Source organism: Berghia stephanieae, chromosome 2 (genome assembly GCF_034508935.2).
Source record: "Berghia stephanieae isolate SIO BIC M18660-M18661 chromosome 2, UCSD_Bste_1.3, whole genome shotgun sequence".
NCBI classification, from domain to species: Eukaryota; Metazoa; Mollusca; class Gastropoda; order Nudibranchia; family Aeolidiidae; genus Berghia; species Berghia stephanieae.
The window spans coordinates 43,246,096-43,263,595 of NC_088361.1; the positions used below are offsets into that span (position 1 = coordinate 43,246,096).

Consider the following 17,500-nt stretch of genomic DNA (forward strand, 5'->3'; position numbering starts at 1 on the left):
AACCTTTCATTATCCATTTATATTTTAAAAATTTGTTTATTCATCTTTATCGCTGCAAATACTTTCATGATTCAGGTATCCTAGATTTAACAAAAGATTTCCATTCGTGAAAATAGTATAGCTGTTTATATTTGTTCATAAATAGCAAACAAGCATTTAATAATATTTGTGTTACTCGCGTTGAAAAGCGACAAAATGTGAAAATTCTATGTGGGAAAATGTCATAATCTGACAAGATTTGTTGTGAGATTTGGTTAAGACAAATATTTAACATTTCTCAACAAGCACTTGTGTTGTTTTTTTAAAATTATTATTATTATTATTATTATTATTATTATTATTATTATTATTATTATTATTATTATTATTATTATTATTATTATTATTATTATTATTATTATTATTATTATTATTATTATCATCATTATTATCCTATCAAAACAGACTTTAGGAGGTAATCGACAGAACAGTTACGTGTTCATCAAGTATTCTTATCATTTAATTTAGGTATGTTTATCGTGCTTATATTTTATATTTACTTCTTGAATGCTGTTAATTAATGGTATGGGCTGTAGAGATTGCCTACCATGGTCTTAACGTTCACCGCGTGAAAATAGACCTTGCAATTGCGGTCTGCTGTTTCTTTTTCCTTCCGCCACGACATCATAAGATATCGCCTAGGCATTCCACGCAGGATAATAGATAATTCATCAAACGAGATGTCTGATGCCAACAGGAATCACCCATGTTGTCCAAGTGAGAAAATTGGGGGTTAATAATCTTTCCCAAGGAAAAGAAAACGAAAGTGCCCGAAGCGAGGCTCTAACCCAGGACCTTCCGGGTCACAGTGCAATGCCTTTACCACTCGGCCATTTCGCCCCCGATGAAACGCTCAGTTAAAGACAACTCACAACATGCGTGCCATTTTCCCTGTCAGTGTTACTGGTATGGACTGGGGTGTAAAGCTTGCGAATATTGTATGGAATTAGCACGCATTAACTTTACAAACTCCAGTATAAGATAATATTATATTATATTGGATTAAAATATTATGTGCATGAGTTCGCGCATAAAACAGATGGTGTTTACAAGTAACACTCAGAGAACGCAACCGTCTTGAATAGGGTAATAATAATAAACGCAGTAGTAGACATTAATATTTTTATTTTCATGCCACTTAAAACTTTAATTTTTAAATTATTATTTTTTTGTGTGTGTTTTTTTTCTGTCAATTCCATCATCTACAGAGGTAAACAGGGTTTGGGGGGAAAAAGCAATTTACTTGTAGCCAAATTCTCTTATAACTGAGCTTCTCTTTATAATGTGATCCTTCTGACTTTCTTTAGATCTTACTCATTATATTTATACCTATACTGTTGTTTTATAAACGGAAATTTACCCTCAAGCATCCCCTCGTTCTATTTTGATCATGTTTGGGAATTGATTATGATCTGTTTATCTTCTTCCCTGCAATGTCTATTCATGGTATATTCATTTCATTAAACAAATTATAAGACTATCTTGTTATCGCCATTTATTCTTTATTTCAATACTACCGGGTATTCATTCATTCATTCATTTATCTATATATTAATGTTATTTTTTTAATCTAAGCATTTATTCATATATTCATTCATTCGGTCATTCTCCATCGATTCATTCACCCCTCCAATTATATAAAACGCTCCATTATTTATTTTATAAGAAAATGGGTTAATAGATAGATAAATTAATAGGAAAAAAATCTGATTAAATGTATACAACTTTTTTGATCGAAGCATTTATTTATTCGTACATTCATTCATCCAGTCATTCTGTCCATCAATTTATTCATCCATCCAATTCTACAAACTTTCCATTATTTAGTAAAAGAAAAATAGGTCAATAGATGGATACATTTTTTTAAAGATGATTAAATAAATATAAAATCATATAAAATAAATTACCAAATAAGTAAATGAAATTCTCAAGCATTTCTTTTCCTTGTGATAGCGTTTTGTGCGATATTTTATTTTTAACATTTCCTCGCATTAATAGGGCGCATATTATATCCATCCTGTTTGATTTGATTTTCAAGTGTCTGTCTTTCATCCTTGAGAAAAAGAACTACATACACTCTCGTCTTGTCGTCCCGTGGCTGATGATATAAAATCCCTGTTTTGTACAGTTCACCGATGACAAGGCCTTCAGTCGACTCAAGGATCCTCACACCGAGTGTTGTAACGTTTTGCAAGAGGACGTAGATCTTTGCATAGCTCTCCGGCAGCACTAGAGGTTGGAGGGCGTTACAATGAGTCTCCTATTTTCCTTTGAACACAATCTATTCATCTCCTGCTTTTCTCCAGACTCACGTATTTACAAATTATAGAGTTGGAAGCGCCATTGGATCCTTTATCCTAGCTTCAAGTAATGGTAGTTAACATCATAGGCACCCACAACATTGTATCGCCCACGTGAAGAAACATCTTCTACAATGATATTAGAAACCAAGGATTTGATGGTATAATAGTATGATTACTAAGGTATTATTAGTTTAAGCAAATAAGGTATTGATTAACATAGGCACTAATGGTGTATAACAACTAAAACACTGATGATACATATTAAGTGAACAGAATTAGCTTCTACATTATTCGAATAGATGAAATAAAGTAAACATACGAGTTTAGAAAAATCAATGGATAGTCTATTTTTATGAATACCGTCCAATTTAGACATTTTATATACGTTGGCATTCCACATCCCAATTGCTTGATTTTTATTTTTGAACAATCATTTTAAGCTGAAAATGTTGTTACTTTAAATTAACTAGTGAACAATTAATGGAGGAGTATTATAAAACGAAGCTCTACAAGTGTCAAAGATATGCAAGGAATGAAAAAATAGTTTGGCGTACAAACCATTGGTCGGCATATAATTTTTAGAAAACGAGGAATGTTAAGCAAAGTAAGCCGTACATTAACACAGGGGTAAAATTGAGCGTAAATATTAGTAATCATTTCAAACTCCCTTTCAACTCCCGTGGCAATGTGCAAGTTTACTTTTATAACCTTTAACCATTTTTGTGTTATTTACATTGTCTACTAACGATTCCTACCTATTTTGTACATACTGCTGTTGTTTGGAAACCGATCGATTTGATTTCTTTACAGGCAATCTTGAGGCCGGGACTAAGTCCGTTTCGTAACGTTTTAACACAATAAGAAATTGGCATCACGAGGAAAATAATAAATCTTTGAATATTTGAATAACCGTGGGAAGGTCCATTTTACAGCATTTGTTGTACATGATAATATAGCTGGAATAGATTCTCAGAGTGTGAACAAATTAAATGGACTTTTTTCTTCACTTCGAGAAGCTATTCTCTCCATAGTTAAAAACACAGGGTTAGATATGTGATTTTATGACTATTATAAACAAGCATGAGATTGTTTTCAAAAGAAAATACTTCTCGATCAAGCGGGTGGTTGGATGGGAGCATCACCCTTGAATCGTATACCTATGATGTTCGCATGGGTGTACGATCCGATAGTGATGTCGTTTCTTCTTCTTTTTACTAGCCTATCCTGCTTCTTTGGTTTGTGATTGTTTTTTTGACAGGAGAATTTTTTTTTTCTGTAAATCTTCTGCCTGTTTGTTCTTGGTTATTTATAATTTAGCTTATGATATCTTTAGGTTATGATTTTGATTTACATTTGTACTATTTTTGTTAGTGTTAGATTGCTTGTTTTTTTTTGTTTCAGCGGTCTCTCATATAACCTCAATTGTGTTGGAAGAGACCTAAAGCAACAAGCAAACAAACTTCTCGATCAACAATTAATTTCATCACACAATTTAGTGCTGTTGAAAGCAATTAGAGCTAGCAAGAGACATTCCTAATTAGATTTTGTTCTATCGAGTGAAAGACTCTCAAAACGTTTTAGCTTTAATAAATTATTCGTTATTTATGTATCTTTTCGTCCATCCTTTCATTCATCCATTCAACCATTCGTTCATCCATCCATCCATCCATCCTTTCATTCATTCGTTCATCCATTCATTCATGTATTTATCTTTTTGTTCTTTTTGTTTATGACTTACTTTATTTTGACCAGTGCTTACTTGGGAAAACTGAGCAGGGACGACATAATAATATAGACATAAAGCCACGTCCTATGTAGTCATTTTATACAATCAAACACATCGCAAGTATTGCAATCGATTGAGATTGAATTCGCGATGAAGGACAGAATTTGAGCAGAAAGGTGATTTTAACTATGCTTGACTCATTTGATATTAGCCAGGACGATATTATGGCTTACCTTTGCTTTTATATTTTTTCTTTATACTGGTTAAGTTCTTTCCATGCGACTTTTGTCCTTGTTCTAGAATCAGACCTTTCAAATTTTGATTAGTCCTGGATCTGCTTAAGCTCATTTATAGCAGACACGCTACTTACACACTTAATCGGTAGGTAATATAGACAACCATAGACCCGAAATCGGCCAAATTATGATTTTTAAAAGTTTTTGATTCAATAAATCGTGTTGAAAAGGAGAGTTTGGACGCTTTCATTTTTTCCCGTGGAAACAACGATTTTTTGACATTTCAAGCAGGCATCTCTGCTATTATATTTTGACCGTATTATCCTATTCAATACTGCCATTTTATAAATTGGTGCAAGCGCCTCAAAATTTCAACACACACACACACACACACACACACACACACACGCGCGCGCGCGCGCGCGCACAAACAAACACAAACACTTACAAATATACGTATATGATAACTTGGCGCTGATTCATTAGAAGGAGATTAGTGGAAAACGTCTCATTACAATATTTTGTCTTTTTTTTTTTTTGTCATCCACAGAACTAGACCTGAAGCTGTTTCAAGATTCAACAAAACACCCCAGTTATTACCGGTACCTCAAGGTCGATCTCAAGTCGAACTACCTTTTTGTCGGTGCTATGTGAGTACTCATTTTTTTAAAATAATTTTTGTTCATTACTTAAAGACAAACGAGCTGTACCTCCTCTTTACTCGTGCCGTAGTTTTGATGGATAATCAAAGAATGAACAGTGTACGGAGAATAATAGAATATTATCGGGTGCTACATTTGATTTCCTCCATGGGTGCTACGTAGAATGGGCTTGGAAAAAGGACATGGAAGGAGTGGGGCGGAATGAGAGAGATGGCGAGAGAGAGAGAGAGAGAGAGAAAGAGAGAGAGAGAGAGAGAGAGAGAGAGAGAGAGAGAGAGAGAGAGAGAGAGAGAGAGAGAGAGAGATTAACTCATCATAATTTCCATCCTTTTGAGATTGAGAAAATAATAAAATACCATTTATCAAAGGTTTTAATATTGACGGAACTTCTTTATTTTTAGCAAAGCTTCGAGCGCAAAATTTCAAGAAATTATTTTTATTTCTTTTGTTTGTTTCTTCAAACCACGATCGATTTGCTTTGGCCACAAAATTCAAAATTCAGTCTGTCAATTCATACCACCGAAGTTTGGTTTTATTTTTGTTTGTTTGTTGTTGTTGTTTCGTTTGTTTGTTTGTTTGGGGTTTTTTTTTGTTTTTTTTTTTTTTTTTTTTTTTTGGTTTTTAAAAAAAATCTGTTTCATGGCCTGAACGCGCATTTCCAAAATTCGTCTAGGAAAGACTTTTTTTCAATTTTCAGCATTAGAAGGGGCGGTAACTAAGGTTATAATAATCCGCTCTAATCGTTTCATGTCCGCGTATCATCAAAGGAAGTGTATTGTTATCAAACATTTCGAGACACTGGCGTTTGAATTTAAATAAGCCGCTTTTCCCCCTCCGCCTCCTCTCACCCCCCCCCCCCCCCCCCCCCCCCCATTTCTTTTTTCCTTTCTGTAGTCACAGCTTTTAGACAAAACATTTCAAATCTCCAAAGCCTTCTAGCATACTTCATTTTATTTTTTAAATATACATTTATATTCTTTCATGTTTTGTCCATGTTATGAATCGGATATTTCTTGGTGTTTTGTTGGGGGGGGGGGGGGGGGTATATATATATGACATTTTTATTTAGAAGTGTCCGAATGCAGAAAGAATGCAAAGCAGTGTGTATTATGGACGTGGTGAGAAATAATCTGATTTTGATCAGAGCAAGAAAAGAATGCCTTTGAGGGAAGCGTGACAGGTTGAACAATGTGTAGGGGGGACACTACCTACAACGTAGCGCCGTCCTGTCTAGCCGAGAGAGATGATTTTTTTAGCTGCAGCGGAAAGGCGTGAACTACGATATGTATCGGAACGGAGACCTTTGCCTATTAGCACGTGGATCAAATTAGAAATGAAGCGGGATTTTTCTCTTGTTTTAGCGGTCGGAGCATAATTGATTGAACCCAGCGAACTCGGAAATAATTAGTTGTAGAATTATTATGCCGTACTCTGAAAAAGAAAACAGCCGGTATTTGCAATTTTGGCCAGAAAATTCGTCTTTAATCAGTAACTGCCGTGCTCTGGAAAGACGTATGTTTAAAATTTTTGTAACAAAAATTGTCCTTCAAGATATCGATTGATTAAAATGACCCTCAACTTGTCAACAACTCTTAAACCAAACCCGAGACTTCGCGAAGTCCCAGGTTTGAGGGGTTTTGCTAAGATTTGAGTTATTTAGATCGATCGATATTTGACATGAAGGACGAGTTTTCTGGCCAAATGTTTTAATACATGTCTCTCCAGAGTATGGCAGTTAACTTACTGGTTAAAGACGAATTTTCTGGCCAAACATTTTGATGTTTTTGTTGTTGTTTTTTTTTTTTTTTCAGAGCACGGCAATATTATAATGTATTCTAACTAGGTCTGGATTATGTAATGGTTTATAATGAGGTAGACGCCATTTTTCATATTGTCAGACATAAGCAAAAATGACAGGGAAGATACGGTGATGATCCTTTGAGTATATACACAGATATACATCAAAAGTGGGCTCAACACGCCTTATTGAATTTAAAAAGAAAGAAAAGAGGGAGAGGGCTGTGGTGGGATGGTGGGGGGGGGGGGGGGGGGGGGGGGGGGGGGGGCAATTCCGGAGTCGTTAAGCTTAGTATTTATTGGCGACAGGAAAATTATTTCTAAGTCCTGAAAAGTGTTTTTTTTTTAACAATGTGAAACTTGATGCTCTTTAAGTTGGATGCTACAGACCTGCCGTTCATACCGATTAATCGGTATCATACCGATTTGCAAGACCTTTTTTTCGTATTTACCGATTTCCCGATTTACTTGCCGATCGTACCGATTTCTACTTTGAATATAATAATGTGAAATGTCACTAAATCTAAACTTCTGTAATACCAGATTCCATGTAAGTTTTGTACAGCATAACTTTTTAAAGGAACCGCAGTTTTCAAATTAATACAAGAGGTGCATTATTAAAATTGACATAATTATTAATTTGACCTCTACACTCTGGTTTCTGGTTGTGGCCAACCATTGGATAATTTTACGTCTCATACTGATTTTTTTTCCCCAGATACTGATTTTTTTACAATGTCATACTGATTTCCTTTTTCGTGAAGTGGCAGGTCTGATGCTAGATCCGTCAGATCTAAGTTAGATCCAGCTTCTCAGTCGCAGCCGGGTGAACAGAAGAGCTATAAGGAACATACAACTTTCCGTGCGTTTTTGACGTAGGTCCGTTTGCTTGTGGAATGATCTATCAGTGGGCGACTGGAATTTTCAAATGTTTACAATGTGAAGTGGAATTGCTTCATATTATTGTTAATGACGTGGAATCGTCAACTAAAACCGGAGTCCAAATCAATGACGTTATATTTATTTAACGTTGATCAAATCCGAACATATTACATTCTAGTTTCTATGCAAACAAAACAGATTCCAAAGTATTCCGAAAACGATACAAATCAATAAAAATAAAAATGGACATTTATAAAGCGCATTTCCACGATTTTACTATGCATGCTCGATGAGCTTCCCAATGCGTATTAATTTTATTCACATCCCAACCCCACCCCATAATCTGCAACATTTGGAGTCAAATTACTCGAAATTTGCCACCACCGAAGGGAATTTGGGTACCTGTGTATGTTATGGACATATTATTAGTACGCATAATATAGATGTATCGAATAATCAGACTTCCATAATTTTATGATCCTTTGGATTTTACACTGTGACTAGAATGCATTTCTTATCCCCCCCCCCCCCCCCCTTTTTTTTTTTTCTTTGCTTTAAAAAAAAATCTACTTCGTTTTTTAAATCACTGACTTTACTTCACTACTCTACATTCTATCACTATGAAATAATGTCATCGTTGATGGTAACCATAACATCTTATACACAATAAATATTTAGACTTGTTAAGACGAACTTGATTTCTCTGCTTGTAAAATACTTATGTAAAATACGGGAAACCTTTTATGTCCCTCTTACTAAAGGAATGTTACCCTTTTCAACAACTCAACTCCTCTTTAACCTGCCATCTGTCAAACTTGACTATGTGAGTTGATTTTGTTTTGGTTTTTTTAATTCCAGAAATATGAATTGTTAGTTATTGATCATGCATTAGCACAGGATTAAAACAATTTTATGAGCTCTATTGATGTTTTATTTTCGTTGAAATTATAGGTTTTGGGTTATGTTCAGTTCTCATCAAATCATCTTAGCACTTAATTGACTTTCATAATATTTCTGTGCATGGTGCTGAGCTCAGGTCATGTCTATTATTGTCTGTGTTTTTATTCTCTCATCGAAGAAATGACTTGAATACTTTAAGAAACTCCATTATCATACAACTCGGTTCCAAATATTTCAAAAGGATGTTGTAAATTTCGTTACACCAATAATTTTGTTGAATAATGGTATTTAATCTTCTCACCTTTAAAAAAAATGAGCTTTTAATAAGCGCAATATCCACTAAACGTGCTCAAAACGCTTTACAAGGGGACTCTGGCCAACAGCAACACTTAACATTTAGGACGGGACATGACGCCTGTTAGGCGATACTACATTTTTTTTTGTCGGACAGAGACAACGCTGTTAACAGCCAGGTACTCATTTTACACATGTATACGGTGAGAGGATGTGAGTAAAGAGCCTTTTCCAAGGACTCAACTATGCGCCGAGCGAGGCTCGAACCCAGGACCTTCCGACCCGAAAGTGAGTGTCATACCACAAGACCACATAGCCGCACTTCTTTACAAGTTTAAGCCATAATTTCTTATTTAAAGAGCGTATATAATATATAGACACTAACCATTGACTCTGCGCTTTAATATACTTCAATCTACGAGTGAGTAAAATTCCGTACTTTAAAATGCCTTTATGATTTAATGTTTTTATGAAATTTGAATGCAGAGTATTTGAAAGCTCAAATATCAACAACCTTGTGGGACTTTTTGATTGAAAATGACAGTATTAAAAACCAAAAAGAGGTGATTGTTTCAAATAAGATATTTGTTTATTTCTCTCTCTCTCTCTCTCTCTCTCTCTCTCTCTCTCTCTCTCTCTCTCTCTGTGTGTGTGTCTCTCTATTTATCTCTCTCTCTCTCTCTCTCTCTCTCTCTCTCTCTCAACGCGACAAACAAATAACCTATAACCTACCTAATAGCTCACACACGGTACAAATTTACAGCCAGTATTGTTAGTGCATAGTAATAAGCCTCAAATTGCGCGACTGTAGTCCTCAAGAAGTCTTGAAAATGTCTAGAATTTCTTTCATCATAAGAACCTTAGGGGTTAATGCCTTGTTTTTCCCCACAGTGGGTTGTGGCCTGTCTCGGTAAATCATCCAAAAACATTGTTGGTAGTGCAGCAGCGGCACTTTGATTCTCACTGCGGTGTTTTCGTTCTGGAAGGCCTAGATTTGATAAGGCACGGAAAGACTGACCTCATTTCTTGTGCCGTTAATGTTGGAAACTAAATTATTATGAAAGGCTAATATTATGGTTGGAAGTGTGTGGGGGGGGGGGGGGGGGTGTCTCCGATAGCTTAGTTGGTAGAGCACTCGCTTCTCACGTAAAGGAACTGTGATCGATCCCAGGTGCAGTCCAGGTTTAATTTTTTTCTGACCCTCTGATTGGGTAGCTGGTTCTGTTAGATAACGCTAGCGTCCCATCAAAAGGATGTAAGCAATTGTCATCGCCCGTTTCACGCCTTAGAAATCGAGATAAACTCCGGCTCCGTGGGCCTAATGGCTCTGAAGGACTCCGTACTACAGTGTTTATGTGGCTTGTCGGGGGCTTTCGTTTCAGAAGATGAAATCCTACCATGATTTTTCCGAAATCCTGGGAACGCCAGAAGTGTTAAGGATATGGGAAAAAAAAAAAACAACCCAAAAATCCTGTATATCTATACAATTTTCTAAGGTACATTTTATGAGAAAGAAATTTCTGTGCATTTTTTTGCTGACAACTCTAATCTTAAAAGAATCGCGATTGTTTTGTTGTTTTTGTTTGTTTGTTTTTTCTTCGTTTATTTGTTTTGTTGTTTTTGTTTGTTTGTTTGTTTGTTTGTTTGTTTGTTTGTTTGTTTTTTTTTGGGGGGGGGGGGCTATTTTGTTTGTTTGTTTTTTGTTTTGTATTTTTGTTGGTTGTTTTTTGTTTTTGTTTCGTTTTGTTTTTCATTGCAGATAATTTTAAAAGGAAAATGAAATGTTGTTATAATATAATATTGTCATTTGCCTTCTTTTTCTATCATTATAATCCATGTTCTTACAACGAGAAGCCCGTTTCCCTCAAATATTGATTTATGATTAGCACAACATCGCTTGAAAACAATTGTTACAAGAAACAAAGAATCTATCTATTAAAAAAAAAAAACAAAAAAAAACACGTAAAATAAAGAGTCCAGACGGATGGAGTCTTTTGTAAATGAAACAAAGAAAAGAAACAAAAAAGCGAAAGGGAAGAAGGAAAGGAAAATATAAATACGAAAACAATCAGCGTTGTTTCTTCATGTAGCAAGATTAAGAGCTTATCGACCGAGTGGAAGAGAGCTTGACATTTCTAAACAATGACAACATTTCAAACGAAACTTCCCTTGCTCTCGATCCTTGTGAACAGTCGGAGAACATGAACGCGCGTGTTGTGCTGCCATGCTGTAGGTCGATACTCGGAATTTAACCACTCACTCCAGGTATGAAGATTGGTTGTAAGATGGGCACAGAGCCCAGGCTTTGCCATCGGCACTGGATTGATTTAACCCCCTGTAATGCCGTGTAAAACATACCTGTCTGTCGCATACTTAAGACTGTACAATAGGCTTCAACAGTCGTGACGTCACTTCCCTGGTAATGACGACGTATAGTAACGTAGTAGCTGGTTCTAAACTATCGGAACAATGGCGGACGCCCGTATGATGTACTTCTCCGACAAGCATAAAAGTGTATCCAGAGTAGAAAATCATTATAAATCTGATCATGTTTTGAATTTTATACATTCTGATCACATGATATGTGAAAAAAGTTCTAGCCAGCATGAAGAATAAAAAGTACCTACTCACTGACAATTAAACACACACATTGTCCATTTTGACAAGATGAGGCACTGCATCGTTCATTCATCGAAGTCACGACGAAGATACTGATTGTAGTTTTGATGATGATGATGATGATGATGATGATGATGATTTCGACAGCGACTGTCTCAACGATCAATCTTCCTTATGAAAATCATCGGCCTTTTAACCGAATGATCAGATAACAAATGGATAACCCGAAACGTTATTGTAGATGTTCTCCGTTCTTTAATGTCTACACAAAAAAAAATCTTGTGAGTTTGCTTCAATCGGAAAAGGAAACAGAAAAAAGGGAAAGAAAAGAAAAGAAAAAAAAATGAAGCAAAACGTAATAAACCTATAAAATTATATCTGAAGTGTGTCTATCAATTGCAATCATCATCAGCTCTTGAAGCTTCTTTACATCTATCTCCCGTAAATTGTGTAACAACGATATCTCTGTAAACCAATCACAAGGATAATAACCGTCGAAAGGCTCTGCGACTGCCGGCTCAAGTGGATTTAAATTGTAGACTGATAAAACATAGCAGGTACAATTTGCCGTACAAATTAGCTGGAAATCATATTTTCTCTACCCGATCCAAGGCTACGAGACAATCAAATTTTCGATTTCGATCTTTCTTAAACTAAAGGTCTAAACGTGGTAGACAAGATATTTATTACCTCAGGTGTTGGATACACTGGAAAACCTGATCACTTTTTGGTTGAGTCTTGATAACAGAAATATCTATTTCTATTTCCTTTTGGCTGCCAGTCTTACCTGGTTGCAGTTGGGTTTTGTTTTTCTCGCCTTCTGCTGCTTGCCCCCTAACTTAGACATCGTCTCTCTTGAAACATTTCAAATAAGAGCACTTTTGTGTAATTTGGAGTGCATGATAAAAGCGCGACCCGTTTCTTTGGCTTTTCTTCTTTTCGTTGGATTTGTCACGAAAAGGGTGATTAAATTTCGAGTGTTGACATAACACTGAGTGAAGTACATACTGTCCTCAATTAAAGTGCCAAAATTTGTTCTGGTATTAAGCGTATCTTTGTTGAAATAGACGGATAATGCGAAAAACGACATTAGCATTCCTGGGCGGCAAAACGATACAAACCTATGGCGAACCAGGGCGGGTGGACCTGTTGAAAAAAAAAAAAAAAAAGAAACCCGTTCGTTGTAATATAAGATTTTGTACCCACAGTGTCGCTGAGTTACGTGACATTTTATATTTTTGTCTTAACCAATTTAACTGTCGTACTTTGAAAAGAGACGTATTTTTAAAAATTTGGCCAGAAAACTCGTATAGGCAAAAACTCTAAAACCTGGGACTTCGTGAGGGTTTTAGAATTCTTTTTTTTTTTTTTTCTCATACGAGGGTCATTTAAATCGATCAACATTTGAAGGACGAGTTTTCTGGCCAAATTTTGATATACGAGTTTATCCAGATAGTGCTATTAGCTGGTTAACACCAATTTTAGACAAGGTTCGGGTATCAGTTGTTGCCTTGATCAGACATTGAGTCTATCCTGTAAACGTCCTAAATTGACGGACTTTTATGAAAGTCTTCCGCTTTCGATGTCATTTGACCTCGCAGCTTCGGCCGTTCCTCGTATTCTTGTGTTGTAGATCTCCATCTGCCTCTGTCTTGTATCATCATCATCATCATCATCATCATCATCATCATCATCATCATCATCATCTCATCATCATCATTATCGTTATCATTATTTGCAGCAAAAATATAAGATGAGGATAGTGAGTGTTAAACTCAGTGTGCGTGGGTCCTTTCGAAATCGTCCAGCCTTGTCATTAAGGTCATCTGACTATAATTGAATATAATTTGAATTAATTACACGGAACTGTGTAGGAATGGCCATTCATTGTAATCCATACGAGATCAGAAAGTTAGATCACACCTAAAATCAATTTGTTAATAGGGCGTCATGGCCATTGTCATCGTTCAATGGACAGTCTCAACAACACCGCTGCTGAAGGTGCGAAGTTACCATTTCCTCCTTTTCACGCTTAAAGATGGCTTTGACAAATGATCCGTTATAGAAGACCATTACAAGAGCGTTACATCGCAAATAGCAGGGCATGGCGAGGTGTTGAAGCCTGTATAGTTGAAGGGGGGACACAATGCAAGGAAGAGCCTCAATTGCCAGTTGGGATATTAGAGCCATATAATGGGGATAGACCAGACCTGCCCTATACGACGAAAAAATCGTAAAATTACGAGATTTCGGCTCCATTTTCAGAACTTGATGAGCATTTCTAAGTCATTAAAACGTATGGCAAAATGGAAGTTGATGCTATAGTACATTATTTAAAGGATTTTGGCGTGTTATGTTATCATTGTGAGAGTAAACCGTTGATTTTTAATGTTAACTGTAGCAACTACATTATTTGTCTCCTAAAATATTACGAATTATAAAATGTTCGATTAGGCAGGTCTGGGATATACAGATATCCACAGACTCATTATTCTTTGTGTTGCTTGCTCTGCTATGCTACATCTACGGGGTGATGGCCATCAACGAGATCAATGCGGAGGAAACAGACAAGATAGACCCGCTGATAGATCCACCGATAGCAGACGAGACGGAGATTGATTGGTGTCACTAGGCGTCTTCTGTCTGTTATTTAGACGAGTCGCATAGTCTTTAAAGTAATAGCGGACTAGTCTGTAGCATCAGGGCAAATGGCCTAGGAGTTAGGGTGGTTATGAGGATGATGAAGTGATTTCTCTCCCCCCCCCCCCTTTTTTTTTTTTTTTTTTAAATTTTTCAATAAATTCCGTCATGACGTCGCTTGTACGTGTTTCCAATTCAGAAAAGTGAGTGGAGCAGGCACTTATGTTGGTAACAACAAGATATGAAGTGAGTAGAAAAGTGCCAGAAGACAATAGAGAATAAAAATTTTTTTCGCGGCGGTGGTGGGGTTTGAACCTGCGACCTTATTGGTACGACAACTCCGCCTGGCAGGTGAGAGCGTGGCTCTACCGTGTGAGCTATCCACGAACACAAAAATATTCGTTTCAAACCCAAAGTCATTTCTAGATCCCTCTCTCACCCACTTCTTGAGATCGCCGATTCGTTCACCACCATCGCGAAGTAATTTTGACCAGCAGTTAAGCTTAATAGCCAATATTCTCATCACAAACATATAACATAGAAACGATTGAGACATTGAGTATGCTCCGGTGTATGGGGTGAATTTTTAATTCAGAAAAGTGAGTGGAGCAGGCACTTATGTTGGTAACAACAAGATATGAAGTGAGTAGAAAAGTGCCAGAAGACAATAGAGAATAAAAAAATTTTTCGCGGCGGTGGTGGGGTTTGAACCTGCGACCTTATTGGTACGACAACTCCGCCTGGCAGGTGAGAGCGTGGCTCTACCGTGTGAGCTATCCACGAACACAAAAATATTCGTTTCAAACCCCAAAGTCATTTCTAGATCCCTCTCTCACCCATTCTTGAGATCGCCGATTCGTTCACCACCATCGCGAAGTAATTTTGACCAGCAGTTAAGCTTAATAGCCAATATTCTCATCACAAACATATAACATAGAAACGATTGAGACATTGAGTATGCTCCGGTGTATGGGGTGAATTTTTAATTCAGAAAAGTGAGTGGAGCAGGCACTTATGTTGGTAACAACAAGATATGAAGTGAGTAGAAAAGTGCCAGAAGACAATAGAGAATAAAAAATTTTTTCGCGGCGGTGGTGGGGTTTGAACCTGCGACCTTATTGGTACGACAACTCCGCCTGGCAGGTGAGAGCGTGGCTCTACCGTGTGAGCTATCCACGAACACAAAAATATTCGTTTCAAACCCAAAGTCATTTCTAGATCCCTCTCTCACCCACTTCTTGAGATCGCCGATTCGTTCACCACCATCGCGAAATAATTTTGACCAGCAGTTAAGCTTAATAGCCAATATTCTCATCACAAACATATAACATAGAAACGATTGAGAATATTTTTGTGTTCGTGGTTAGCTCACACGGTAGAGCCACGCTCTCACCTGCCAGGCGGAGTTGTCGTACCAATAAGGTCGCAGGTTCAAACCCCACCACCGCCGCGAAAAAATTTTTTATTCTCTATTGTCTTCTGGCACTTTTCTACTCACTTCATATCTTGTTGTTACCAACATAAGTGCCTGCTCCACTCACTTTTCTGAATTAAAAATTCACCCATACACCGGAGCATACTCAATGTCTCAATCGTTTCTATGTTATATGTTTGTGATGAGAATATTGGCTATTAAGCTTAACTGCTGGTCAAAATTACTTCGCGATGGTGGTGAACGAATCGGCGATCTCAAGAAGTGGGTGAGAGAGGGATCTAGAAATGACTTTGGGTTTGAAACGAATATTTTTGTGTTCGTGGATAGCTCACACGGTAGAGCCACGCTCTCACCTGCCAGGCGGAGTTGTCGTACCAATAAGGTCGCAGGTTCAAACCCCACCACCGCCGCGAAAAAATTTTTTATTCTCTATTGTCTTCTGGCACTTTTCTACTCACTTCATATCTTGTTGTACGTGTTTCCGTACTCTTGGAAAATCAACCAAAGTGTTGAGGGTTTATGGAATTTTAATTTTATCTAGTCTTTGAACAATGCTCTCTCTCTCTCTCTCTCTCTCTCTCTCTCTCTCTCTCTCTCTCTATCTATCTATCTATCTATCTATCTATCTCTCTCTCTGTGTGTGTGTGTGTGTGTGTGTGTTTGTGTGTGTGTGTGTGTTTCTTTCTGTCTCCCCCTATCTCCCAGTTTCTCTCTTTCTTTCTTTCTCGGTCTGTCTCTCTCTCACACACAGACACAAACGTGCACAAACACCCGTAGATATGTTTGTTATACGTTTGATTAGACCAATTGTTGGATGATATTCATTATTGTAATGTTGTAATCAGAATTCAGAAGCAGATGGCACACGACTTAATGCGCTATCAATTCCACTTCCTAACTATCACGTTACCACGTTTTTCAAGGTGAATTTCGTTCTTAAAATGTATCCCAATATTTAAAAAATGTTTTCTTCTTAAAATAAGTTTTGTTTTGGTGGTTTGTGGGGGGGGGGGGGGGGGGGGGGGGAAGAGTGTTTTGTTTTGTTTTGTTTTATTTTATTTTGTTGAGGGTCGGGTTTTTAATGTTCTTTTGTTTTGTTTTGTTTCATTATGTTTGTTTACTGAGTGCGTTTACACTTCATGAGCAACAATTAGGCAACACATTTAGAATCTGCATAATATTAGACAAGAATAGTCTCCATAATTTGCCTTTTAGTTTTAGGATGCGTGTGATAAACACTTAAGTTGACTGTTGATTTTTTCCGAAGATGTTGTTCAAGAGTCAGTTTGTTTTTGGTGACTCAAAGAGTAGATTCTACATGTGCACATTAGCAGGTATGCTAAGCAAGGGTGAATGTGGGCTTTTTAACATTGTTGTAATGGACAATTTTTGCGTCGGTTTTAGAAATAAATAACAATGTCAAATTGAATGTAAGCTTCAATTTAGTCTACGAAAACAGTTAACAACGCCATTCGTCTGTAGTGTTTCAGTCATCCTGTTTTGTTGATAAAGGGGAAACTCGACACGTCCATTTTATCTGTTTTCGTATATTAAATTGAAGCTTACATTCAATGTCACATTGTTATTTATTTCTTCGAGCTTCGAGCAGCAACATTTACATTCGTCGGTTTTAGAGCACCGTATTTCCATTAGAACAATGAGCCTATGTCAGTTTTGGTTATCAGACCTAAATAAGTACACATCGATGTTGATGGGATTAAAGATAAAACTGTGTGTGTATGTGTGCGCGCGCGCACTTGTGTGTGTGGTGAAAGGGGTGAGGGATGAAGGACGAAGTGCCGGAGAGTGAACGAGGATGCGTGAAATGGCACTTTTAAGACAGAGACAGAGATGAACCGGGAGATTGGTGGGGGGGGGGGGGGGGGGGGGGGGGGGGGGACTGGATCAATACCAATAGTTATAGGATGCTGGAGGTTGGCTGAATTGGGAAAAAAGATGCGAACAGA

The 17,500-nt window shown here is 37.0% G+C and overlaps 1 protein-coding gene across 2 annotated transcripts in view; it reads left to right on the forward strand.

Moving 5' to 3' along the window:
• The window catches only part of LOC144964927 (semaphorin-2A-like), a 103,526-nt gene that overhangs the window by 62,678 nt on the left and 23,348 nt on the right, over window positions 1-17,500 (forward strand). For both annotated transcript variants that reach the window (XM_078899723.1, XM_078899724.1), the window contains exon 3: window positions 4,855-4,954. In XM_078899723.1, the coding sequence (XP_078755849.1) occupies window positions 4,855-4,954 (100 nt within the window). The remainder of the gene's footprint in view (window positions 1-4,854; window positions 4,955-17,500) is intronic.